The sequence below is a fragment of the Doryrhamphus excisus genome, chromosome 3 (assembly GCF_030265055.1).
Source record: "Doryrhamphus excisus isolate RoL2022-K1 chromosome 3, RoL_Dexc_1.0, whole genome shotgun sequence".
In the NCBI taxonomy this organism is placed as follows: Eukaryota; Metazoa; Chordata; class Actinopteri; order Syngnathiformes; family Syngnathidae; genus Doryrhamphus; species Doryrhamphus excisus.
In genome coordinates, this window is record NC_080468.1 from 22,316,215 (window position 1) to 22,340,084 (window position 23,870).

At 43.3% G+C, this 23,870-nt stretch overlaps 1 protein-coding gene across 1 annotated transcript; it reads right to left on the reverse strand.

The window, feature by feature from the left end:
• Nucleotides 1–209: 209 nt before the first annotated feature.
• LOC131126076 (mucin-17-like) lies at nucleotides 210–22,675 on the reverse strand. The gene is made up of 9 exons (XM_058068248.1): nucleotides 16,232–22,675; nucleotides 15,869–15,933; nucleotides 15,598–15,785; nucleotides 8,429–14,622; nucleotides 7,970–8,034; nucleotides 1,291–7,621; nucleotides 1,130–1,194; nucleotides 884–1,029; nucleotides 210–453 (listed from the first exon to the last, which is right to left on the reverse strand). The coding sequence occupies exons 1-9, from the start codon at nucleotides 22,514–22,516 to the stop codon at nucleotides 368–370; spliced, it is 19,425 nt and encodes a 6,474-aa protein (XP_057924231.1). The 5' UTR covers nucleotides 22,517–22,675; the 3' UTR covers nucleotides 210–367.
• Nucleotides 22,676–23,870: the final 1,195 nt, after the last annotated feature.

The following is a 23,870-nucleotide window of genomic DNA, read 5'->3' on the forward strand; positions in this document are numbered from 1 at the left end:
TTGGTCTACTTTCCTTCATAATTCCAATACCATAATAAAGAAAAGCACCTTTCTTTCATGGCTTATTGCGACACAGCTGCATACGTGCGAAAACCTGATTCTCTTGCATTTATCATAACAACCATTGTGTCCACTGTTATTGTTGCAGCAATTGTGTGTTGCACCCTGTTTTTGCGCCACGAAATAACCACTCAAGACACATTGTCATCATGCCATTTTAAATAACATTTTATGTACTGTACATATATTACTATAAGAACTGAGCAGTTACATTTCATATAAATACATCAGAAAGTGCATTTTTAGTCTTAGTGATTTAATTCTTGAATAAAACTTGCACTTTTGGCACAAATAAATAGGTTTAACACTATTGCTGATGTGATAGGAACCAGGAAAGGGCGACCAGACAGCATGCGGTGACCATATTGATTCGGAGGGGGGCTCCACTTGAAACTGTAAACAAAAAATGGCAAATTTACACGATTTGGCAAATTTCATTCATTCATTCATTTTCTACCGCTTTTTCCTCACTAGGGGTGCTGGAGCCTATCCCAGCTGCCTTCGGGCGAGAGGCGGGGTACACCCTGGACTGGTCGCCAGCCAATCACAGGGCACATATAGATAAACAACCATTCACACTCACATTCATACCTATGGACAATTTGGAGTCGCTAATTAACCTAGCATGTTTTTTTTTTTTGGAATGTGGGAGGAAACCGGAGTACCCGGAGAAAACCCACGCATGCACGGGGAGAACATGCAAACTCCACACAGAGATGGCCGAGGGTGGAATTGAACCCTGGTCTCCTAGCTGTGAGGTCTGCGCTAACCACTCGACCGCCGTGCCGCCTTGTCAATTTTCAATTTAGTCAAAATGACTTACCAATTCCATCCACGGTGATGGACCCTTGCTCGATGTCGAAACCGGTAACGATTGACGAGGCGCTCCTTAAAACGTTGGCAATTTCGGTGTTGTTTGGTGACGTGTTCCGGAACTGCAAGTCCATGTCGTTGATAACTGAGCCATTTCTGTAAATATATTTTAAGAAATTATATAATTTTAAGCAAACACAAAGACATTTAAAAAAAAATCACATGTACAATATTTATGCAAAATTTTATGAATTACCTGAAGTCCACAATAAACAATTGCCGAAATGTGGAAGGGAATTCAATTTCGAATAAAGGTTGAAGCTGAAAAAAAAAAAAAAGATACACATAAGATGAAGTTTTAGGTAATTTTATATAGTTGTTTATTGTTACTTTTTCTATTTTTACTCTCTTACTTACTTGACTTCTTATTAATGTCGCTCTTATTATGAAAGCCGGTGAGGAATGGTTGAGCAAGTCGCTGGTAAATGTACTCTGAAGAGAACGAAACGTAACTCTTCTTGTTATTATGGTTAGAGCTGTGGCAATGGTTCGGAATTGTGTTGTTGCTGGCGCATTAGTTGCCGGCGCATTTGTTGTGGCCGCATTTGTCGGTCCATTTGCTGCTGTGTTCGTCACTGCATTTGTTGCTGCTGCATTTGTTGTGGCCGCATTTGTCGTGGCCGCATTTGTCGGTCCATTTGCTGCTGTGTTCGTCACTGCATTTGTTGCTGCCGCATTTGTTGTGTCCGCATTTGTCGGTCCAGTTGCTGCTGTATTCGTCACTGCATTTGTTGCTGCCGCATTTGTTGCTGCCGCATTTGTTGTGGCCGCATTTGTCGGTCCAGTTGCTGCTGTGTTCGTCACTGCATTTGTTGCTGCCGCATTTGTTGCTGCCGCATTTGTTGTGGCCGCATTTGTTGCTGCCGCATTTGTCGGTCCAGTTGCTGCTGTGTTCGTCACTGCATTTGTTGCTGCCGCATTTGTTGCTGCCGCATTTGTTGTGGCCGCATTTGTGGGTCCATTTGCTGCTGTGTTCGTCACTGCATTTGTTGCTGCCGCAGTTGTCGCTGGGTTTGTAGCTCCATTTGTTGCCATGTTTGTCACTGCCGCATTTGTTGTTGCCGCATTTGTTGCCATGTTTGTCACTGCGGTTGTCGGTCCATTTGTTGCCATGATTGTCACTGCATTTGTCGCTGCAATTGTCGGACCATTTGTTGCCGTGTTCGTCACTGCATTTGTTGCTGCCGCAGTTGTCACTGGGTTTGTCGCTGGGTTTGTCGGTCCATTTGCTGTTGCTGAATTTGACACAGCTTTGGTTGCTGCATTTGTCGTTACTACGGTTGTTGTTGTTTCAGCAGGTGTCACCACTGCAGTTATTGCGGTTTCTGCTGGTGTTGTCAGTCCAGTTGTTAATATTGCAGTAGGTGTTGCAAGTGCTGCTCCTGCAATTGTGGCTGGTTCAGCAGGTGAGGTCAATGCAGTTGTTTCTGTTTGTGCAAGTGTCATCGCTGGGGTTGTTGCTACACTTGGAGAAGTCATCACTGCATTTGTTTCTGTTCCAGCAAGTGTGGTCACTGTAACCGCAGCTGTTTTAGCAGCGGTTGTGACTGCGGCTGTTGCTGTTTCTGCAGGTGTTGTTACGGCAGTTATGGCTGTTTCTGCAAGTGTTGTTGCTGTTTCTGTAGGTGTCGTCACTGCGGCTGTTGCTGTTTCTGCAGGTGTAGTCACTGTGGTTGTAACTGTTTCTGCAGATGTCATCACTGCAGTTGTAGCAACTTCAGCAGATGTTGTCACTGCAACTGTTGCAGCTGTGGCTGTTTCAGCAGCTGTTGTCACTGAGGCTGTTGCAGTTGTTGCTGTTTCTGCAGGTGTTGTCGCTGCCGTTGTGGCTGTGTCAGCAGCTGTTGTCACAGCAACTGTTGCAGTTGTTGCTGTTTCTGCAGGTGTTGTGGCTGCAGTTGTGGCTGTGTCAGCAGCTGTTGTCACAGCAACTGTTGCAGTTGTTGCTGTTAGTGCAGGTGTCATCACTGCAGTTGTGGCTGTTTCAGCAGCTGTTGTCACTGAGGCTGTTGCAGTTGTGGCTGTTTCTGCAGGTGTTGTCGCTGCCGTTGTGGCTGTGTCAGCAGCTGTTGTCACTGCAACTGTTGCAGTTGTTGCTGTTTGTGCAGGTGTCGTCACTGCAGTTGTGGCTGTTTCAGCAGCTGTTGTCACTGAGGCTGTTGCAGTTGCAGCTGTTTCAGCAGCTGTTGTCACTGAGGCTGTTGCAGTTGTTGCTGTTTGTGCAGGTGTTGTGGCTGCAGTTGTGGCTGTGTCAGCAGCTGTTGTCACTGCAACTGTTGCAGTTGTTGCTGTTAGTGCAGGTGTCGTCACTGCAGTTGTGGCTGTTTCAGCAGCGGTTGTCACTGCGGCTGTTGCAGTTGTGGCTGTTTCAGCAGCTGTTGTCACTGCAACTGTTGCAGTTGTTGCTGTTAGTGCAGGTGTCGTCACTGCAGTTGTGGCTGTTTCAGCAGCGGTTGTCACTGCGGCTCTTGCAGTTGTTGCTGTTTCTGCAGGTGTTGTCGCTGCAGTTGTGGCTGTGTCAGCAGCTGTTGTCACAGCCGCTGTTGCAGTTGTTGCTGTTAGTGCAGGTGTCGTCACTGCAGTTGTGGCTGTTTCAGCAGCTGTTGTCGCTGAGGCTGTTGCGGTTGTTGCTGTTTCTGCAGGTGTTGTCGCTGCCGTTGTGGCTGTGTCAGCAGCTGTTGTTACTGCAACTGTTGCAGTTGTTGCTGTTTGTGCAGGTGTCGTCACTGCAGTTGTGGCTGTTTCAGCAGCTGTTGTCACTGAGGCTGTTGCAGTTGTGGCTGTTTCAGCAGCTGTTGTCACTGAGGCTGTTGCAGTTGTTGCTGTTTGTGCAGGTGTTGTCGCTGCAGTTGTGGCTGTGTCAGCAGCTGTTGTCGCAGCAACTGTTGCAGTTGTTGCTGTTAGTGCAGGTGTCATCACTGCAGTTGTGGCTGTTTCAGCAGCTGTTGTCACTGAGGCTGTTGCAGTTGTGGCTGCCTCAGCAGCTGATGTCACTGCAGCTCTTGCAGTTGTTACTGTTTCTGCAGGTGTTGTCGCTGCCGTTGTGGCTGTGTCAGCAGCTGTTGTCACTGCAACTGTTGCAGTTGTTGCTGTTAGTGCAGGTGTCGTCACTGCAGTTGTGGCTGTTTCAGCAGGTGTTGTCACTGAGGCTGTTGCAGTTGTGGCTGCCTCAGCAGCTGTTGTCACTGCGGCTCTTGCAGTTGTTGCTGTTTCTGCAGGTGTTGTCGCTGCAGTTGTGGCTGTGTCAGCAGCTGTTGTCACAGCCGCTGTTGCAGTTGTTGCTGTTAGTGCAGGTGTCGTCACTGCAGTTGTGGCTGTTTCAGCAGCTGTTGTCGCTGAGGCTGTTGCGGTTGTTGCTGTTTCTGCAGGTGTTGTCGCTGCCGTTGTGGCTGTGTCAGCAGCTGTTGTTACTGCAACTGTTGCAGTTGTTGCTGTTTGTGCAGGTGTCGTCACTGCAGTTGTGGCTGTTTCAGCAGCTGTTGTCACTGAGGCTGTTGCAGTTGTGGCTGTTTCAGCAGCTGTTGTCACTGAGGCTGTTACAGTTGTTGCTGTTTGTGCAGGTGTTGTCGCTGCAGTTGTGGCTGTGTCAGCAGCTGTTGTCGCAGCAACTGTTGCAGTTGTTGCTGTTAGTGCAGGTGTCGTCACTGCAGTTGTGGCTGTTTCAGCAGCTGTTGTCACTGAGGCTGTTGCAGTTGTTGCTGTTTCTGCAGGTGTTGTCGCTGCCGTTGTGGCTGTGTCAGCAGCTGTTGTTACTGCAACTGTTGCAGTTGTTGCTGTTTGTGCAGGTGTCGTCACTGCAGTTGTGGCTGTTTCAGCAGCTGTTGTCGCAGCAACTGTTGCAGTTGTTGCTGTTTGTGCAGGTGTTGTCGCTACAGTTGTGGCTGTGTCAGCAGCTGTTGTCGCAGCAACTGTTGCAGTTGTTGCAGTTAGTGCAGGTGTCGTCACTGCAGTTGTGGCTGCCTCAGGAGCTGTTGTCACTGCGGCTCTTGCAGTTGTTGCTGTTTCTACAGGTGTTGTCGCTGCCGTTGTGGCTGTGTCAGCAGCTGTTGTTACTGCAACTGTTGCAGTTGTTGCTGTTTGTGCAGGTGTCATCACTGCAGTTGTGGCTGTTTCAGCAGCTGTTGTCACTGAGGCTGTTGCAGTTATTGCTGTTTGTGCAGGTGTTGTCGCTGCCGTTGTGGCTGTGTCAGCAACTGTTGTCGCAGCAACTGTTGCAGTTGTTGCTGTTTGTGCAGGTGTCGTCACTGCAGTTGTGGCTGTTTCAGCAGCTGTTGTCACTGAGGCTGTTGCAGTTGTTGCTGTTTGTGCAGGTGTTGTCGCTGCCGTTGTGGCTGTGTCAGCAACTGTTGTCGCAGCAACTGTTGCAGTTGTTGCTGTTAGTGCAGGTGTCGTCACTGCAGTTGTGGCTGTTTCAGCAGCTGTTGTCACTGAGGCTGTTGCAGTTGTGGCTGTTTCAGCAGCTGTTGTCACTGAGGCTGTTGCAGTTGTGGCTGTTTCAGCAGCTGTTGTCACTGAGGCTGTTGCAGTTGTTGCTGTTTGTGCAGGTGTTGTCGCTGCAATTGTGGCTGTGTCAGTAGCTGTTGTCGCAGCAACTGTTGCAGTTGTTGCTGTTAGTGCAGGTGTCGTCACTGCAGTTGTGGCTGCCTCAGGAGCTGTTGTCACTGCGGCTCTTGCAGTTGTTGCTGTTTCTGCAGGTGTTGTTGCTGCCGTTGTGGCTGTGTCAGCAGCTGTTGTTACTGCAACTGTTGCAGTTGTTGCTGTTTGTGCAGGTGTCATCACTGCAGTTGTGGCTGTTTCAGCAGCTGTTGTCACTGAGGCTGTTGCAGTTGTTGCTGTTTGTGCAGGTGATGTCGCTGCCGTTGTGGCTGTGTCAGCAACTGTTGTCGCAGCAACTGTTGCAGTTGTTGCTGTTTGTGCAGGTGTCGTCACTGCAGTTGTGGCTGTTTCAGCAGCTGTTGTCACTGAGGCTGTTGCAGTTGTTGCTGTTTGTGCAGGTGTTGTCGCTGCCGTTGTGGCTGTGTCAGCAACTGTTGTCGCAGCAACTGTTGCAGTTGTTGCTGTTAGTGCAGGTGTCGTCACTGCAGTTGTGGCTGTTTCAGCAGCTGTTGTCACTGAGGCTGTTGCAGTTGTGGCTGTTTCAGCAGCTGTTGTCACTGAGGCTGTTGCAGTTGTTGCTGTTTGTGCAGGTGTTGTCGCTGCAATTGTGGCTGTGTCAGTAGCTGTTGTCGCAGCAACTGTTGCAGTTGTTGCTGTTAGTGCAGGTGTCGTCACTGCAGTTGTGGCTGCCTCAGGAGCTGTTGTCACTGCGGCTCTTGCAGTTGTTGCTGTTTCTGCAGGTGTTGTCGCTGCCGTTGTAGCTGTGTCAGCAGCTGTTGTTACTGCAACTGTTGCAGTTGTTGCTGTTTGTGCAGGTGTCATCACTGCAGTTGTGGCTGTTTCAGCAGCTGTTGTCACTGAGGCTGTTGCAGTTGTTGCTGTTTGTGCAGGTGTTGTCGCTGCCGTTGTGGCTGTGTCAGCAACTGTTGTCGCAGCAACTGTTGCAGTTGTTGCTGTTTGTGCAGGTGTCGTCACTGCAGTTGTGGCTGTTTCAGCAGCTGTTGTCACTGAGGCTGTTGCAGTTGTTGCTGTTTGTGCAGGTGTTGTCGCTGCCGTTGTGGCTGTGTCAGCAACTGTTGTCGCAGCAACTGTTGCAGTTGTTGCTGTTAGTGCAGGTGTCGTCACTGCAGTTGTGGCTGTTTCAGCAGCTGTTGTCACTGAGGCTGTTGCAGTTGTGGCTTTTTCAGCAGCTGTTGTCACTGAGGCTGTTGCAGTTGTTGCTGTTTGCGCAGGTGTTGTCGCTGCAATTGTGGCTGTGTCAGTAGCTGTTGTCGCAGCAACTGTTGCAGTTGTTGCTGTTAGTGCAGGTGTCGTCACTGCAGTTGTGGCTGCCTCAGGAGCTGTTGTCACTGCGGCTCTTGCAGTTGTTGCTGTTTCTGCAGGTGTTGTCGCTGCAGTTGTGGCTGTGTCAGCAGCTGTTGTCACCTCAGTTGTTGCAGTTGTTGCTGCTTCTGCAGCTGATGTCACTGCGGCTGTTGCAGTTGTTGCTGTTTCTGCAGGTGTTGTCGCTGCCGTTGTGGCTGTGTCAGCAGCTGATGTCACTGCGGCTGTTGCAGTTGTTGCTGTTTCTACAGGTTTTGTCGCTGCCGTTGTGGCTGTGTCAGCAGCTGATGTCACTGCAGCTGTTGCAGTTGCTGCTGTTTCTGCAGGTGTTGTCGCTGCCGTTGTGGCTGTGTCAGCAGCTGTTGTCACTGCAACTGTTGCAGTTGTTGGTCTTTCTGCAGGTGTTGTCGCTGCCATTGTGGCTGTTTCAGCAGCTGTTGTCACTGCAGCTGTTGCTGTTTCTGAAGGTGTCGTTGCTGTTGTTTCTGTTTCTGCAGTTGTCGTCAGTGTAGTCACAGCTGTTTCAGCAGCAGTTGTTTCTGTTGCAGCTGATGTTACAGCTGTTGCTTTTTTCGCAGTTGTTGCTACAGTTGTAACAGGTGTTGTTGTCACATCTGTTATTGTAGAATCAACAGTAATGGATCTTGTTTCAATGTCAAATCCAGTGACACTTGGAGCTGCACTGGCCAAGACGCTTGAAATTTCGTTGTTAGTTGGTGTTGATGTGGTTGTGAACTCAGCATCCATTTCATTGATGACTGACCCACTTCTGCAAAATAAAAAAACAAAAATATTACAATACTCTCCAGCTCAGTTGTATCAAATTATCAATTCATACCCTCAATAATCAACCAAGCCTTTAAAATGTGGTCCTTCGAGGGGCCTCTGCGTTTTAACAAACCTTTTACGAACAATGTATTTGTTTCTCTAATACAACTAACCAAAATAATTAATTTAGGGTCCATGCAACATGGGTCAGAAATTATTTCATAATTTAGTACATGACAGCCGTCATAATTGATACTACGGCCTCTGTAAAGGGCTAGATCCTGTTAATATGATGTTAATATGGTATTTGACATCCTATTTCGCATTCCACTTAGACAAACAACTGTACCTGAATGCAATTATGATCAGGAACTTGAAGGACAAAGGAAAAGCCTGCAGGAATATTGTCCCAATCTGCAAAAAAGAAACATAAATTGTGTTTTTTCTTCATATTCACTTCAAGCACATGGAAATTATTAATCAGTCACAGTTTTTTAAATAAATACATTCATATATCATCACTGTTTCGTAGTTGACTACGGCCTATCAATAGTCAAATAATAAGCAGATTTAAATGTACTTAAAAAAATGACACAATTACAGTTTTTAAAAAATGTGATCGCCGACGTCACTTCCTGTCTGTCCCCCACCGGAAGATGTTTACAGCAACACATGGTTGTGAGTGTCATATATATCTTATATGACTTATTTAATTTTATTATTTGTACTGTATTGGATAATGCGGGTGTAAAAATTATTATAGGGGTGTTATTTCATGTCGGAACAACAACGTTAATTTGTCACTTACTTGTTGTGTTATCATTGTCGCCCTATTCTGGAAAGCTGCAGATGATTGATCCAGCAAGTCATTAGTAAATGTGCTTTGAAGAGACCTGAACGTAACTCTTTTGGTTACAACGCCTGTTGTGATAGCTGCAGTTGTTTGTGAAGGTGTATTCACTGGAGTTATTTTCTCAGTTCTCGTGTTTGCCATTGTTGTTTCAATTGCTGTAGGTTGTCTTGTTGTCACTGCAACTGTTGCCGCAGTTGTAGTGATGGATGTTTCGGCAGGTGTTGTCACTGTAATTGTTGCTTCAGTAGTTGTTGCTTCAGTTGTTGTTTCAGTAGGTGTTGTCATTGAAGTGGTAATTGCTACTTTTGTTTCAGTGGGTGTTGTCATTTTAGTTGTTGCTTCAGTTGTTGTCTCAGAATGTGTTGTCACTGTGTTTGTTGCTTCATTTGTTGTAGGTTCTGTTGTTTCAGTAATTGTTGTCCCTGCAGTTATTGCTTCAGTAGTTGTTTCAGCAGGTGTCACTGAAATGGTTGTTGATTCTGTTCCTGCAGCTGTTGTCACCGTAGTTGCCGCTTCAGTCGTTGTAGGTTCTGTTGTTTCAGTAATTGTTGTCCCTGCAGTTTTTGCCTCAGTAGTTGTTTCACTGGGTGTTGTCACTGAAATGGTTGTTAATTCTGTTCCTTCTGTCGTTTCAATCGGTGTTGTCACTGCAGTTGTTGCCTCGTTTGTTGCTACTTTTGTTTCAACAGGTGTTATCACTGTAGTTGTCACTTCAGTTGTAGGTTCTATTGTTGCAGTGAGTGTTGTCACTACAATTGTTGTAGGTTCTGTTGTTGTTGTTTCAGTAGGTGTTGTCACTGCAGTTGTTGCCTCAGTTGTAGCAATGGTTGTTGCTTCAACAGGTGTTGTCACTGTAGTTATCGCTGCAGTTGCTGCATGTTCTATTGTTGTTGCAGTAAGTGTCGCTACAGTTGTTGTAGGTTCTGTTGTTGTTTCAGAAGGTGTTGTCACAACAGATGTTGCCTCAGTTGTAGCAAAGGTTGTTGTTTCAACAGGTGTTGTGAATGTAGTTGTCGCTTCAGTTGTTGTTGGTTCTATTGTTACAGTGAGTGTTGTCAGTACAGCTGTTGTAGGTTCTGTTGTTGTTTCAGAAGGTGTTGTCACAGCAAATGTTGCCTCAGTTGTAGAAATGGTTGTTGTTTCAACAGGTGTTGTCACTATAGTTGTTGCTTCGGTTGTAGGTTCTATTGTTGTTGCAGTAAGTGTTGCCACTACAGTTGTTGTAGGTTCTGTTGTTGTTTCAGAAGGTGTTGTCACGCCAGATGTTGCCTCAGTTGTTGCAATGGTTGTTGTTTCAACAGGTGTTGTCACTATAGTTATAGCTTCAGTTGTTGTAGGTTCTATTGTTGTTGCTGTAAGTGTTGTCGCTACAGTTGTAGGTTCTGTTGTTGTTTTAGTAGGTATCGTTACTGCAAATGTTGCCTCAGTTGTAGCAACTGTTGTTGTTGCAACAGGTGTTGTCACTGTAGTGGTCGCTTCAGTTGTTGTAGGTTCTATTGTTGTTGCAGTAAGTGTTGTCACTACAGTTGTCACTTCAGTTGTTGTAGGTTCTATTGTTGTTGCAGTAAGTGTTGTCACTCCAGTTGTAGGTTCTGTTGTTGTAGGTTCTGTTGTTGTTTCAGACGCTGATGTCACGGCAGATGTTGCTTCAGTTGTAGCAATGGTTGTTGTTTCAACAGGTGTTGTCATTGTAGTTATCACTTCAGTTGTTGTAGGTTTTACTGTTGTTGCAGTAAGTGTTGTCACTGCAGTTGTTGCTTCAGTTGTAGCAATGGTTGTTGTTTCAACAGGTGTTGTCACTGTAGTTGTCACTTCAGTTGTTGTAGGTTCCATTGTTGTTGCAGTAAGTGTTGTCACTACAGTTGTGGGTTCTGTTGTTGTTTCAGAAGGTGTTGTCATGCCAGATGTTGCCTCAGTTGTAGCAATGGTTGTTGTTTCAACAGGTGTTGTCACTGTAGTTATCGCTTCAGTTGTTGTAGGTTCTATTGTTGTTGCAGTAAGTGTTGTCACTACAGCTGTAGGTTCTGTTGTTGTTTTAGGAGGTGTCGTCACTGCAGATGTTGCCTCAGTTGTAGAAACTGTTGTTGTTTGAACAGGTGTTGTCACTGTAGTGGTCGCTTCAGTTGTTGTAGGTTCTGTTGTTGTTTCAGACGCTGTTGTCACGGCAGATGTTGCTTCCGTTGTAGCAATGGTTGTAGTTTCAACAGGTGTTGTCATTGTAGTTGTCACTTCAGTTGTTGCAGTAAGTGTTGTCACTACAGTTGTTGCTTCAGTTGTAGCAACGGTTGTTTCAACAGGTGTTGTCACTCCAGTTGTAGGTTCTGTTGTTGTAGGTTCTGTTGTTGTTTCAGACACTGTTGTCACGGCAGATGTTGCTTCAGTTATAGCAATGGTTGTTGTTTCAACAGGTGTTGTCATTGTAGTTGTCACTTCAGTTGTTGTAGGTTCTACTGTTGTTGCAGTAAGTGTTGTCACTACAGTTGTCACTTCAGTTGTTGTAGGTTCTATTGTTGTTGCAGTACGTGTTGTCACTACAGTTGTAGGTTCTGTTGTTGTTTCAGAAGGTGTTGTCATGCCAGATGTTGCCTCAGTTGTAGCAATGGTTGTTGTTTCAACAGGTGTTGTCACTGTAGATATCGCTTCAGTTGTTGTAGGTTCTATTGTTGTTGCAGTAAGTGTTGTCACTTCAGTTGTTGTAGGTTCTATTGTTGTTGCAGTACGTGTTGTCACTACAGTTGTTGTAGGTTCTGTTGTTGTTTTAGTAGGTGTCGTCACTGCAGATGTTGCCTCAGTTGTAGCAGCTGTTGTTGTTTGAACAGGTGTTGTCACTGTAGTGGTCGCTTCAGTTGTTGTAGGTTCTGTTGTTGTTTCAGACGCTGTTGTCACGGCAGATGTTGCTTCCGTTGTAGCAATGGTTGTTGTTTCAACAGGTGTTGTCATTGTAGTTGTCACTTCAGTTGTTGTAGGTTCTATTGTTGTTGCAGTAAGTGTTGTCACTACAGTTGTTGCTTCAGTTGTAGCAACGGTTGTTGTTTCAACAGGTGTTGTCACTCCAGTTGTAGGTTCTGTTGTTGTTTCAGACGCTGTTGTCACGGCAGATGTTGCTTCAGTTGTAGCAATGGTTGTTGTTTCAACAGGTGTTGTCATTGTAGTTGTCACTTCAGTTGTTGTAGGTTCTACTGTTGTTGCAGTAAGTGTTGTCACTTCAGTTGTTGTAGGTTCTATTGTTGTTGCAGTACGTGTTGTCACTACAGTTGTAGGTTCTGTTGTTGTTTCAGAAGGTGTTGTCATGCCAGATGTTGCCTCAGTTTTAGCAATGGTTGTTGTTTCAACAGGTGTTGTCACTGTAGATATCGCTTGAGTTGTTATAGGTTCTATTGTTGTTGCAGTAAGTGTTGTCACTACAGTTGTCACTTCAGTTGTTGTAGGTTCTATTGTTGTTGCAGTACGTGTTGTCACTACAGTTGTTGTAGGTTCTGTTGTTGTTTTAGTAGGTGTCGTCACTGCAGATGTTGCCTCAGTTGTAGCAGCTGTTGTTGTTTGAACAGGTGTTGTCACTGTAGTGGTCGCTTCAGTTGTTGTAGGTTCTGTTGTTGTTTCAGATGCTGTTGTCACGCCAGATGTTGCTTCCGTTGTAGCAATGGTTGTTGTTTCAACAGGTGTTGTCATTGTAGTTGTCACTTCAGTTGTTGTAGGTTCTATTGTTGTTGCAGTAAGTGTTGTCACTACAGTTGTTGCTTCAGTTGTAGCAACGGTTGTTGTTTCAACAGGTGTTGTCACTCCAGTTGTAGGTTCAGTTGTTGTAGGTTCTGTTGTTGTTTCAGACGCTGTTGTCACGGCAGATGTTGCTTCTGTTGTAGCAATGGTTGTTGTTTCAACAGGTGTTGTCATTGTAGTTGTCACTTCAGTTGTAGGTTCTACTGTTGTTGCAGTAAGTGTTGTCACTACAGTTGTTGCTTCAGTTGTAGCAATGGTTGTTGTTTCAACAGGTGTTGTCACTGTAGATATCGCTTCAGTTGTTGTAGGTTCTATTGTTGTTGCAGTAAGTGTTGTCACTACAGTTGTTGTAGGTTCTGTTGTTGTTTTAGTAGGTGGCGTCACTGCAGATGTTGCCTCAGTTGTAGCAGCTGTTGTTGTTTGAACAGGTGTTGTCACTGTAGTGGTCGCTTCAGTTGTTGTAGGTTTTGTTGTTGTTTCAGACGCTGTTGTCACGGCAGATGTTGCTTCAGTTGTAGCAATGGTTGTTGTTTCAACAGGTGTTGTCACTGTAGTTATCGCTTCAGTTGTTGTAGGTTCTATTGTTGTTGCAGTAAGTGTTGTCACTACAGTTGTAGGTTCTGTTGTTGTTTCAGAAGGTGTTGTCACACCAGATGTTGCCTCAGTTGTTGCAATGGTTGTTGTTTGAACAGGTGTTGTCACTTTAGTTATCGCTTCAGTTGTTGTAGGTTCTATTGTTGTTGCAGTAAGTGTTGTCACTACAGTTGTTGTAGGTTCTATTGTTGTTGCAGTAACTGTTGTCACTGCAGATGTTTCCTCAGTTGTAGCAACTGTTGTTGTTTCAACAGGTGTTGTCACGGTAATGGTCGCTTCAGTTGTTGTAGGTTCTATTGTTGTTGCAGTAAGTGTTGTAACTACAGTTGTAGGTTCTGTTGTTGTTTCAGAAGGTGTTGACGCACCAGATGTTGCCTCAGTTGTTGCAATGGTTGTTGCTTCAACAGGTGTTGTCACTGTAATGGTTGCTTCAGTTGTTGTAGGTTCTATTGTTGTTGCAGTAAGTGTTGTCACTACAGTTGTTGCTTCAGTTGTAGCAACGGTTGTTGTTTCAACAGGTGTTGTCACTCCAGTTGTAGGTTCTGTTGTTGTTTGAACAGGTGTTGTCACTGTAGTGGTCACTTCAGTTGTTGTAGGTTCTGTTGTTGTTTCAGACGCTGTTGTCAGGGCAGATGTTGCTTCCGTTGTAGCAATGGTTGTTGTTTCAACAGGTGTTGTCACTGTAGTAATCGCTTCAGTTGTTGTAGGTTCTATTGTTGTTGCAGTAGGTGTTGTCACTACAGTTGTAGGTTCTGTTGTTTTTTCAGAAGGTGTTGTCACGCCAGATGTTGCCTCAGTCGTAGCAATGGTTGTTGTTTCAACAGGTGTTGTCACTGTAGTTATTGCTTCAGTTGTTGTAGGTTCTACTGTTGTTGCAGTAAGTGTTGTCACTACAGTTGTTACTTCAGTCGTAGCAACTGTTGTTGTTTGAACAGGTGTTGTCACTGTAGTGGTCGCTTCAGTTGTTGTAGGTTCTGTTGTTGTTTCAGACGCTGTTGTCACGCCAGATGTTGCTTCTGTTGTAGCAATGGTTGTTGTTTCAACAGGTGTTGTCATTGTAGTTGTCACTTCAGTTGTTGTAGGTTCTATTGTTGTTGCAGTAAGTGTTGTCACTACAGTTGTTGCTTCAGTTGTAGCAACGGTTGTTGTTTCAACAGGTGTTGTCACTCCAGTTGTAGGTTCTGTTGTTGTAGGTTCTGTTGTTTTTTCAGACGCTGTTGTCACGGCAGATGTTGCTTCAGTTGTAGCAATGGTTGTTGTTTCAACAGGTGTTGTCACTGTAGTTATCGCTTCAGTTGTTGTAGGTTCTATTGTTGTTGCAGTAAGTGTTGTCACTACAGTTGTCACTTCAGTTGTTGTAGGTTCTATTGTTGTTGCAGGAAGTGTTGTCACTACAGTTGTAGGTTCTGTTGTTGTTTCAGAAGGTGTTGACACGCCAGATGTTGCCTCAGTTGTTGCAATGGTTGTTGCTTCAACAGGTGTTGTAACTGTAGTTATAGCTTCAGTTGTTGTAGGTTCTATTGTTGTTGCAGTAAGTGTAGTCACTACAGTTGTTGTAGGTTCTGTTGTTGTTTTAGTTGGTGTCGTCACTGCAGATGTTGCCTCAGTTGTAGCAACTGTTGTTGTTTGAACAGGTGTTGTCACTGTAGTGGTCACTTCAGTTGTTGTAGGTTCTGTTGTTGTTTCAGACCCTGTTGTCAGGGCAGATGTTGCTTCCGTTGTAGCAATGGTTGTTGTTTCAACAGGTGTTGTCACTGTAGTAATCGCTTCAGTTGTTGTTGGTTCTATTGTTGTTGCAGTAGGTGTTGTCACTACAGTTGTAGGTTCTGTTGTTTTTTCAGAAGGTGTTGTCACGCCAGATGTTGCCTCAGTTGTCGCAATGGTTGTTGTTTCAACAGGTGTTGTCACTGTAGTTATTGCTTCAGTTGTTGTAGGTTCTATTGTTGTTGCAGTAAGTGTTGTCACTACAGTTGTCACTTCAGTTGTTGTAGGTTCTATTGTTGTTGCAGTAGGTGTTGTCACTACAGTTGTAGGTTCTGTTGTTGTTTCAGAAGGTGTTGTCATGCCAGATGTTGCCTCAGTTGTAGCAACTGTTGTTGTTTCAACAGGTGTTGTCACTGTAGTGGTCGCTTCAGTTGTTGTAGGTTCTATGGTTGTATCAGTAAGTGTTGTCACTACAGTTGTTGTAGGTTCTGTTGTTGTTTTAGTAGATATCGTCACTGCAGATGTTGCCTCAGTTGTAGCAACTGTTGTTGTTTCAACAGGTGTTGTCACTGTAGTGGTCGCTTCAGTTGTTGTAGGTTCTATTGTTGTTGCAGTAAGTGTTGTAACTACAGTTATAGGTTCTGTTGTTGTTTCAGAAGGTGTTGTCACTGCAGATGTTGCCTCAGTTGTAGCAACTGTTGTTGTTTCAACAGGTGTTGTCACTGTAGTGGTCGCTTCAGTTGTTGTAGGTTCTATTGTTGTTGCAGTAAGTGTTGTCACTACAGTTGTTGTAGGTTCTGTTGTTGTTTCAGTAGGTATCGTCACTGCAGATGTTGCCTCATTTGTAGCAACTGTTGTTGTTTCAATAGGTGTTGTCACTGGAGTGGTCGCTTCAGTTGTGGTAGGTTCTGTTGTTGTTTCAGACACTGTTGTCATGGCAGATGTTGCTTCAGTTGTAGCAATGGTTGTTATTTCAACAGGTGTTGTCATTGTAGTGGTCGCTTCAGTTGTTGTGGGTTCTGTTGTTGTTTCAGATGCTGTTGTTTTATCTTGTGTTGTTCCTGCAGTTGTTTTTTCTGCAGGTGGTTCATTTGTTGTAGTGGGCTCTGCTTTTGTTGTTTCAGCAAGTGTTGTTGTCACATCTGTTGTTGTCGAATCAACAGTAATGGAGCTTGTTTCAATGTCAAAGCCAGTCACGCTAGAAGCTGCACTAGCCAAGACGTTTGAAACTTCAGTGTTACTTGGCGTCGATGTTGTTGTGAACTGAGCGTCCATTTCATTTATGACTGACCCACTTCTGCAAAATAAAGAACAAAAACACTTTAGTACTATAGCATTGTAAATATTTTTTTATTTCCCCAGTTACATAAACAGTTGTACCTGAATGCGATTATAATCAGACCCTTGAAGGACAAAGGGAAAGCCTGCAGCAATATTGGCCCAAGCTGCAAAAAAAATAAACACAAGTTTTATTCACATACAATTTCATCAGTAGATAAAGCTGATAACATTAGCTCATAGTATTAAAAATATAGCTTATTTCATCTTGTGGAGTTAATTTTTTTTTAAAGTACAAAATTATCACAAGTTTGCGTCAGCCACTGTGGCATTATTTTTTTGCCCGAATTATAGGCACTAGTGTTTGTTTGCTGTTGTAAACCACGCACACAGCAACTTTAGTCCAAAGTGAATCGAGGCAATAACTGGAGCATTCAGGAACACCAACTTTAATTTATCACTTACCTGTAGTGTTATCATTGTCGCTCTATTCTGGAAAGCTGCAGATGATTGATCCAGCAAGTCATTAGTAAATGAGCTTAGAAGAGACCTGAACGTAACTCTTTTGGTTACTATGGCCTGAGATTGTGTTGTTGCTTCTGCAGTTGTTGTTTGTGAAGATCTTGTCACTGTAGTTATTTCCTCAGTTCTTGTTTCTGCAGTTGTTTCAATTGCTGTAGGTTCCCTTGTTGCAAGTATTGTTGTTTCAACAGGTGTTGTCACTGCAGTTGTTAAAGTTGTTGCTTCTGTTGCTGCTAGCATTATTTGAGTTTGTGTTGTCACTGTAGGTATTGTTTCAGTTGTTATTGCTACAGTTGTTTCAATAGGTATTGTCCTTGCAGTTATTGCTTCAGTTTTTGTGGCCTCTGTTGCTGATTCAGCAGGGTTTGTTGCTGAAATTGTTGTTGCTGTAGTTGTTGCTAGCGTTGTTTCAGTCGGTGTTGTCACTGTAGTTGTTGTTGCTTCTGTTGTTACTAGTATTGTTTCAGTGGATGTTGCCACTGTAGTTTTTGCTTCAGTTGTTGTGGGTTCTCTTGTGGTTTCAGGTGTTGTCACTAAAACTGTTGTTGCTAGCGTTGTTTCAGTCGGTGTTGTCACTGTAGATGTTGCTTCAGTTGTTGTTAGCATTGTTATTTCTGCAGGTGTTGTCTCTGTAGTGGGAACTTCAGTTTCAGTAGGTGTTTTTATCGTAGTTGTTGCTTCAGTTGCTGTTAGTATTGTTTCTGCAAGTGTTGTCTCTGCAGTTGTTGCTGCTAGCGTTGTTTCAGCAGGTGTTATCATTGTAGTTGTTGCTTCAGTTGTATCGATAGTTGTTGTTTGAATAGGTGTTGTTACTGTAGTTTCTGTTTCAGTTGTTGTCGGGTCTGTTGTTTCAGCAGGTGTTGTCACTGAAATTGTTGTTGCTTCTGTTGTTACTAGTATTGTTTCAGTGGATGTTGCCACCGTAGTTTTTGCTTCAGTTGTTTTGGGTTCTCTTGTTGTTTCAGTAGGTGTTGTCACTAAAACTGTTGTTGCTAGCGTTGTTTCAGTCGGTGTTGTCACTGTAGATGTTGCTTCAGTTGTTAGCATTGTTATTTCTGCAGGTGTTGTCTCTGTAGTTGTAACTTCAGTTTCAGTAGGTGTTGTTACCGTAGTTGTTGCTTCAGTTGTTGGTAGTGTTGTTTCTGTAAGTGTTGTCTCTGCAGTTGTTACTGCTAGCGTTGTTTCAGCAGGTGTTATCATTGTAGTTGTTGCTTCAGTTGTATCGATTGGTGTTGCCACTGTAGTTTTTGTTTCAGTTGTTGTCATGTCTGTTGTTGTTTCAGCAGGTGTTGTCACTGAAATTGTTGTTGCTTCTGTTGTTACTAGTATTGTTTCAGTGGATGTTGCCACCGTAGTTTTTTCTTCAGTTGTTGTGGGTTCTCTTGTTGTTTCAGTAGGTGTTGTCACTAAAACTGTTGTTGCTAGCGTTGTTTCAGTCGGTGTTGTCACTGTAGATGTTGCTTCAGTTGTTGTTAGCATTGTTATTTCTGCAGGTGTTGTCTCTGTAGTTGTAACTTCAGTTTCAGTAGGTGTTGTTACCGTAGTTGTTGCTTCAGTTGTTGGTAGTGTTGTTTCTGTAAGTGTTGGCTCTGCAGTTGTTACTGCTAGCGTTGTTTCAGCAGGTGTTTTCATTGTAGTTGTTGCTTCAGTTGTATCGATTGGTGTTGCCACTGTAGTTTTTGTTTCAGTTGTTGTCATGTCTGTTGTTGTTTCAGCAGGTGTTGTCACTGAAATTGTTGTTGCTTCTGTTGTTATTAGTATTGTTTCAGTGGATGTTGCCACCGTAGTTTTTTCTTCAGTTGTTGTGGGTTCTCTTGTTGTTTCAGTAGGTGTTGTCACTAAAACTGTTGTTGCTAGCGTTGTTTCAGTCGGTGTTGTCACTGTAGATGTTGCTTCAGTTGTTGTTAGCATTGTTTTTTCTGCAGGTGTTGTCTCTGTAGTTGTAACTTCAGTTTCAGTAGGTGTTGTTACCGTAGTTGTTGCTTCAGTTGTTGGTAGTGTTGTTTCTGTAAGTGTTGTCTCTGCAGTTGTTACTGCTAGCGTTGTTTCAGCAGGTGTTATCATTGTAGTTGTTGCTTCAGTTGTATCGATTGGCGTTGCCACTGTAGTTTTTGTTTCAGTTGTTGTCAGGTCTGTTGTTGTTTCAGCAGGTGTTGTCACTGAAATTGTTGTTGCTTCTGTTGTATCGATTGGTGTTGCCACTGTAGTTTTTGTTTCAGTTGTTGTCATGTCTGTTGTTGTTTCAGCAGGTGTTGTCACTGAAATTGTTGTTGCTTCTGTTGTTTCTAGTATTGTTTCAGTGGATGTTGCCACCGTAGTTTCTGCTTCATTTGTTGTGGGTTCTCTTGTTGTTTCAGTAGGTGTTGTCACTAAAACTGTTGTTGCTAGCGTTGTTCCAGTCGGTGTTGTCACCGTAGATAATGCTTCAGTTGTTAGCATTGTTATTTCTGCAGGTGTTGTCTCTATAGTTGTAACTTCAGTTTTAGTAGGTGTTGTTACCGTAGTTGTTGCTTCAGTTGTTGTTAGTGTTGTTTCTGCAAGTGTTGTCTCTGCAGTTGTTGCTGCTAGCGTTGTTTCAGCAGGTGTTATCATTGTAGTTGTTGCTTCAGTTGTATCGATAGTTGTTGTTTGAATAGGTGTTGCCACTACAGATTTTGTTTCAGTTGTTGTCGGGTCTGTTGTTGTTTCAGCAGGTGTTGTCACTGAAATTGTTGTTGCTTCTGTTGTTACTAGTATTGTTTCAGTGGATGTTGCCACCGTAGTTTTTGCTTCAGTTGTCGTGGGTTCTCTTGTTTTTTCAGTAGGTGTTGTCACTAAAACTGTTGTTGCTAGCGTTGTTCCAGTCGGTGTTGTCACCGTAGATAATGCTTCAGTTGTTAGCATTGTTATTTCTGCAGGTGTTGTCTCTATAGTTGTAACTTCAGTTTCAGTAGGTGTTGTTACCGTAGTTGTTGCTTCAGTTGTTGTTAGTGTTGTTTCTGCAAGTGTTGTCTCTGCAGTTGTGGCTGCTAGCGTTGTTTCAGCAGGTGTTATCATTGTAGTTGTTGCTTCAGTTGTATCGATAGTTGTTGTTTGAATAGGTGTTGCCACTGCAGTTTTTGTTTCAGTTGTTGTCGGGTCTGTTGTTGTTTCAGCAGGTGTTGTCACTGAAATTGTTGTTGCTTCTGTTGTTACTAGTATTGTTTCAGTGGATGTTGCCACCGTAGTTTTTGCTTCAGTTGTTGTGGGTTCTCTTGTTGTTTCAGTTGGTGTTGTCACTAAAACTGTTGTTGCTAGCGTTGTTTCAGTCGGTGTTGTCACCGTAGATGTTGCTTCAGTTGTTGTTAGCATTGTTATTTCTGCAGGTGTTGTCTCTATAGTTGTAACTTCAGTTTCAGTAGGTGTTGTTACCGTAGTTGTTGCTTCAGTCGTTGTTAGTGTTGTTTCTGCAAGTGTTGTCTCTGCAGTTGTTGCTGCTAGCGTTGTTTCAGCAGGTGTTATCATTGTAGTTGTTGCTTCAGTTGTATCAATAGTTGTTGTTTGAATAGGTGTTGCCACTGCAGTTTTTGTTTCAGTTGTTGTTGGGTCTGTTGTTGTTTCAGCAGGTGTTGTCACTGAAATTGTTGTTGCTTCTGTTGTTACTAGTATTGTTTCAGTGGATGTTTCCACCGTAGATTTTGCTTCAGTTGTTGTGGGTTCTCTTGTTGTTTCAGTAGGTGTTGTCACTAAAACTGTTGTTGCTAGCGTTGTTTCAGTCGGTGTTTTCACTGTAGATGTTGCTTCAGTTGTTGTTAGCATTGTTATTTCTGCAGGTGTTGTCTCTGTAGTTGTAACTTCAGTTTCAGTAGGTGTTGTTACCGTAGTTGTTGCTTCAGTTGTTGTTAGTGTTGTTTCTGTAAGTGTTGTCTCTGCAGTTGTTACTGCTAGCGTTGTTTCAGCAGGTGTTATCATTGTAGTTGTTGCTTCAGTTGTATCGATTGGCGTTGCCACTGTAGTTTTTGTTTCAGTTGTTGTCAGGTCTGTTGTTGTTTCAGCAGGTGTTGTCACTGAAATTGTTGTTGCTTCTGTTGTTTCTTGTATTGTTTCAGTGGATGTTGCCACCTTAGTTTCTGCTTCAGTTGTTGTGGGTTCTCTTGTTGTTTCAGTAGGTGTTGTCACTAAAACTGTTGTTGCTAGAGTTGTTTCAGTCGGTGTTGTCACCGTAGATGTTGCTTCAGTTGTTGTTAGCATTGTTATTTCTGCAGGTGTTGTCTCTATAGTTGTAACTTCAGTTTCAGTAGGTGTTGTTACCGTAGTTGTTGCTTCAGTTGTTGTTAGTGTTGTTTCTGCAAGTGTTGTCTCTGCAGTTGTTGCTGCTAGCGTTGTTTCAGCAGGTGTTATCATTGTAGTTGTTGCTTCAGTTGTATCAATAGTTGTTGTTTGAATAGGTGTTGCCACTGCAGTTTTTGTTTCAGTTGTTGTTGGGTCTGTTGTTGTTTCAGCAGGTGTTGTCACTGAAATTGTTGTTGCTTCTGTTGTTACTAGTATTGTTTCAGTGGATGTTTCCACCGTAGATTTTGCTTCAGTTGTTGTGGGTTCTCTTGTTGTTTCAGTAGGTGTTGTCACTAAAACTGTTGTTGCTAGCGTTGTTTCAGTCGGTGTTTTCACTGTAGATGTTGCTTCAGTTGTTGTTAGCATTGTTATTTCTGCAGGTGTTGTCTCTGTAGTTGTAACTTCAGTTTCAGTAGGTGTTGTTACCGTAGTTGTTGCTTCAGTTGTTGTTAGTGTTGTTTCTGTAAGTGTTGTCTCTGCAGTTGTTACTGCTAGCGTTGTTTCAGCAGGTGTTATCATTGTAGTTGTTGCTTCAGTTGTATCGATTGGCGTTGCCACTGTAGTTTTTGTTTCAGTTGTTGTCAGGTCTGTTGTTGTTTCAGCAGGTGTTGTCACTGAAATTGTTGTTGCTTCTGTTGTTTCTTGTATTGTTTCAGTGGATGTTGCCACCTTAGTTTCTGCTTCAGTTGTTGTGGGTTCTCTTGTTGTTTCAGTAGGTGTTGTCACTAAAACTGTTGTTGCTAGAGTTGTTTCAGTCGGTGTTGTCACCGTAGATGTTGCTTCAGTTGTTGTTAGCATTGTTATTTCTGCAGGTGTTGTCTCTATAGTTGTAACTTCAGTTTCAGTAGGTGTTGTTACCGTAGTTGTTGCTTCAGTTGTTGTTAGTGTTGTTTCTGCAAGTGTTGTCTCTGCAGTTGTTGCTGCTAGCGTTGTTTCAGCAGGTGTTATCATTGTAGTTGTTGCTTCAGTTGTATCAATAGTTGTTGTTTGAATAGGTGTTGCCACTGCAGTTTTTGTTTCAGTTGTTGTTGGGTCTGTTGTTGTTTCAGCAGGTGTTGTCACTGAAATTGTTGTTGCTTCTGTTGTTACTAGTATTGTTTCAGTGGATGTTGCCACCGTAGATTTTGCTTCAGTTGTTGTGGGTTCTCTTGTTGTTTCAGTAGGTGTTGTCACTAAAACTGTTGTTGCTAGCGTTGTTTCAGTCGGTGTTTTCACTGTAGATGTTGCTTCAGTTGTTGTTAGCATTGTTATTTCTGCAGGTGTTGTCTCTGTAGTTGTAACTTCAGTTTCAGTAGGTGTTGTTACCGTAGTTGTTGCTTCAGTTGTTGGTAGTGTTGTTTCTGTAAGTGTTGTCTCTGCAGTTGTTACTGCTAGCGTTGTTTCAGCAGGTGTTATCATTGTAGTTGTTGCTTCAGTTGTATCGATTGGCGTTGCCACTGTAGTTTTTGTTTCAGTTGTTGTCATGTCTGTTGTTGTTTCAGCCGGTGTTGTCACTGAAATTGTTGTTGCTTCTGTTGTTTCTAGTATTGTTTCAGTGGATGTTGCCACCGTAGTTTCTGCTTCAGTTGTTGTGGGTTCTCTTGTTGTTTCAGTAGGTGTTGTCACTAAAACTGTTGTTGCTAGAGTTGTTTCAGTCGGTGTTGTCACCGTAGATAATGCTTCAGTTGTTGTTAGCATTGTTATTTCTGCAGGTGTTGTCTCTATAGTTGTAACTTCAGTTTCAGTAGGTGTTGTTACCGTAGTTGTTGCTTCAGTTGTTGTTAGTGTGGTTTCTGCAAGTGTTGTCTCTGCAGTTGTTGCTGCTAGTGTTGTTTCAGCAGGTGTTATCATTGTAGTTGTTGCTTCAGTTGTTGTTAGTGTTGTTTCTGCAAGTGTTGTCTCTGCAAGTGTTGTCTCTGCAGTTGTTGCTGCTAGCGTTGTTTCAGCAGGTGATATCATTGTAGTTGTTGCTTCAGTTGTATTGATAGTTGTTGTTTGAATAGGTGTTGCCACTGCAGTTTTTGTTTCAGTTGTTGTCGGGTCTGTTGTTGTTTCAGCAGGTGTTGTCACTGAAATTGTTGTTGCTTCTGTTGTTACTAGTATTGTTTCAGTGGATGTTGCCACCATAGATTTTGCTTCAGTTGTTGTGGGTTCTCTTGTTGTTTCAGTAGGTGTTGTCACTAAAACTGTTGTTGCTAGCGTTGTTTCAGTCGGTGTTGTCACTGTAGATGTTGCTTCAGTTGTTGTTAGCATTGTTTTTTCTGCAGGTGTTGTCTCTGTAGTTGTAACTTCAGTTTCAGTAGGTGTTTTTACCGTAGTTGTTGCTTCAGTTGTTGTTAGTGTTGTTTCTCCAAGGGTTGTCTCTGCAGTTGTTACTGCTAGCGTTGTTTCAGCAGGTGTTATCATTGTAGTTGTTGCTTCAGTTGTATCGATTGGTGTTTCCACTGTAGTTTTTGTTTCAGTTGTTGTCGGGTCTGTTGTTGTTTCAGCAGGTGTTGTCACTGAAATTGTTGTTGCTTCTGTTGTTACTAGTATTTTTTCAGTGGATGTTGCCACCGTAGATTTTGCTTCAGTTGTTGTGGGTTCTCTTGTTGTTTCAGTAGGTGTTGTCACTAAAACTGTTGTTGCTAGCGTTGTTTCAGTCGGTGTTGTCACTGTAGATGTTGCTTCAGTTGTTGTTAGCATTGTTATTTCTGCAAGTGTTGTCTCTGCAGTTGTTGCTGCTAGCGTTGTTTCAGCCGGTGTTATTGTAGTTGTTGCTTCAGTTGTATCGATAGTTGTTGTTTGAATAGGTGTTGCCACTGTTGTTTTTGTTTCAGTCGTTGTCGGGTCTGTTGTCGTTTCAGCAGGTGTTGTCACAGAAATTGTTGTTGCTTCTGTTGTTACTAGTATTGTTTCAGTGGATGTTGCCATTGTAGTTTTTGCTTCAGTTGTTTTGGGTTCTGTTGTTTCAGTGTGTGATGTTAATAAAAATGTTGTTGCTAGCGTTGTTTCAGTCTGTGTTGCCACTGTAGATGTTGCTTCACTTGTCGTTAACTTTGTTGTTTCTGCAGGTGTTGTCTCGGTAGTTGTAGCTGCTAGCGTTGTTTCAGCCGGTGTTATTGTAGTTGTTGCTTCAGTTGTATCGATAGTTGTTGTTTGAATAGGTGTTGTTACTGTAGTTTCTGTTTCAGTTGTTGTCGGGTCTGTTGTTTCAGCAGGTGTTGTCACTGAAATTGTTGTTGCTTCTGTTGTTACTAGTATTGTTTCAGTGGATGTTGCCACCGTAGTTTTTGCTTCAGTTGTTTTGGGTTCTCTTGTTGTTTCAGTAGGT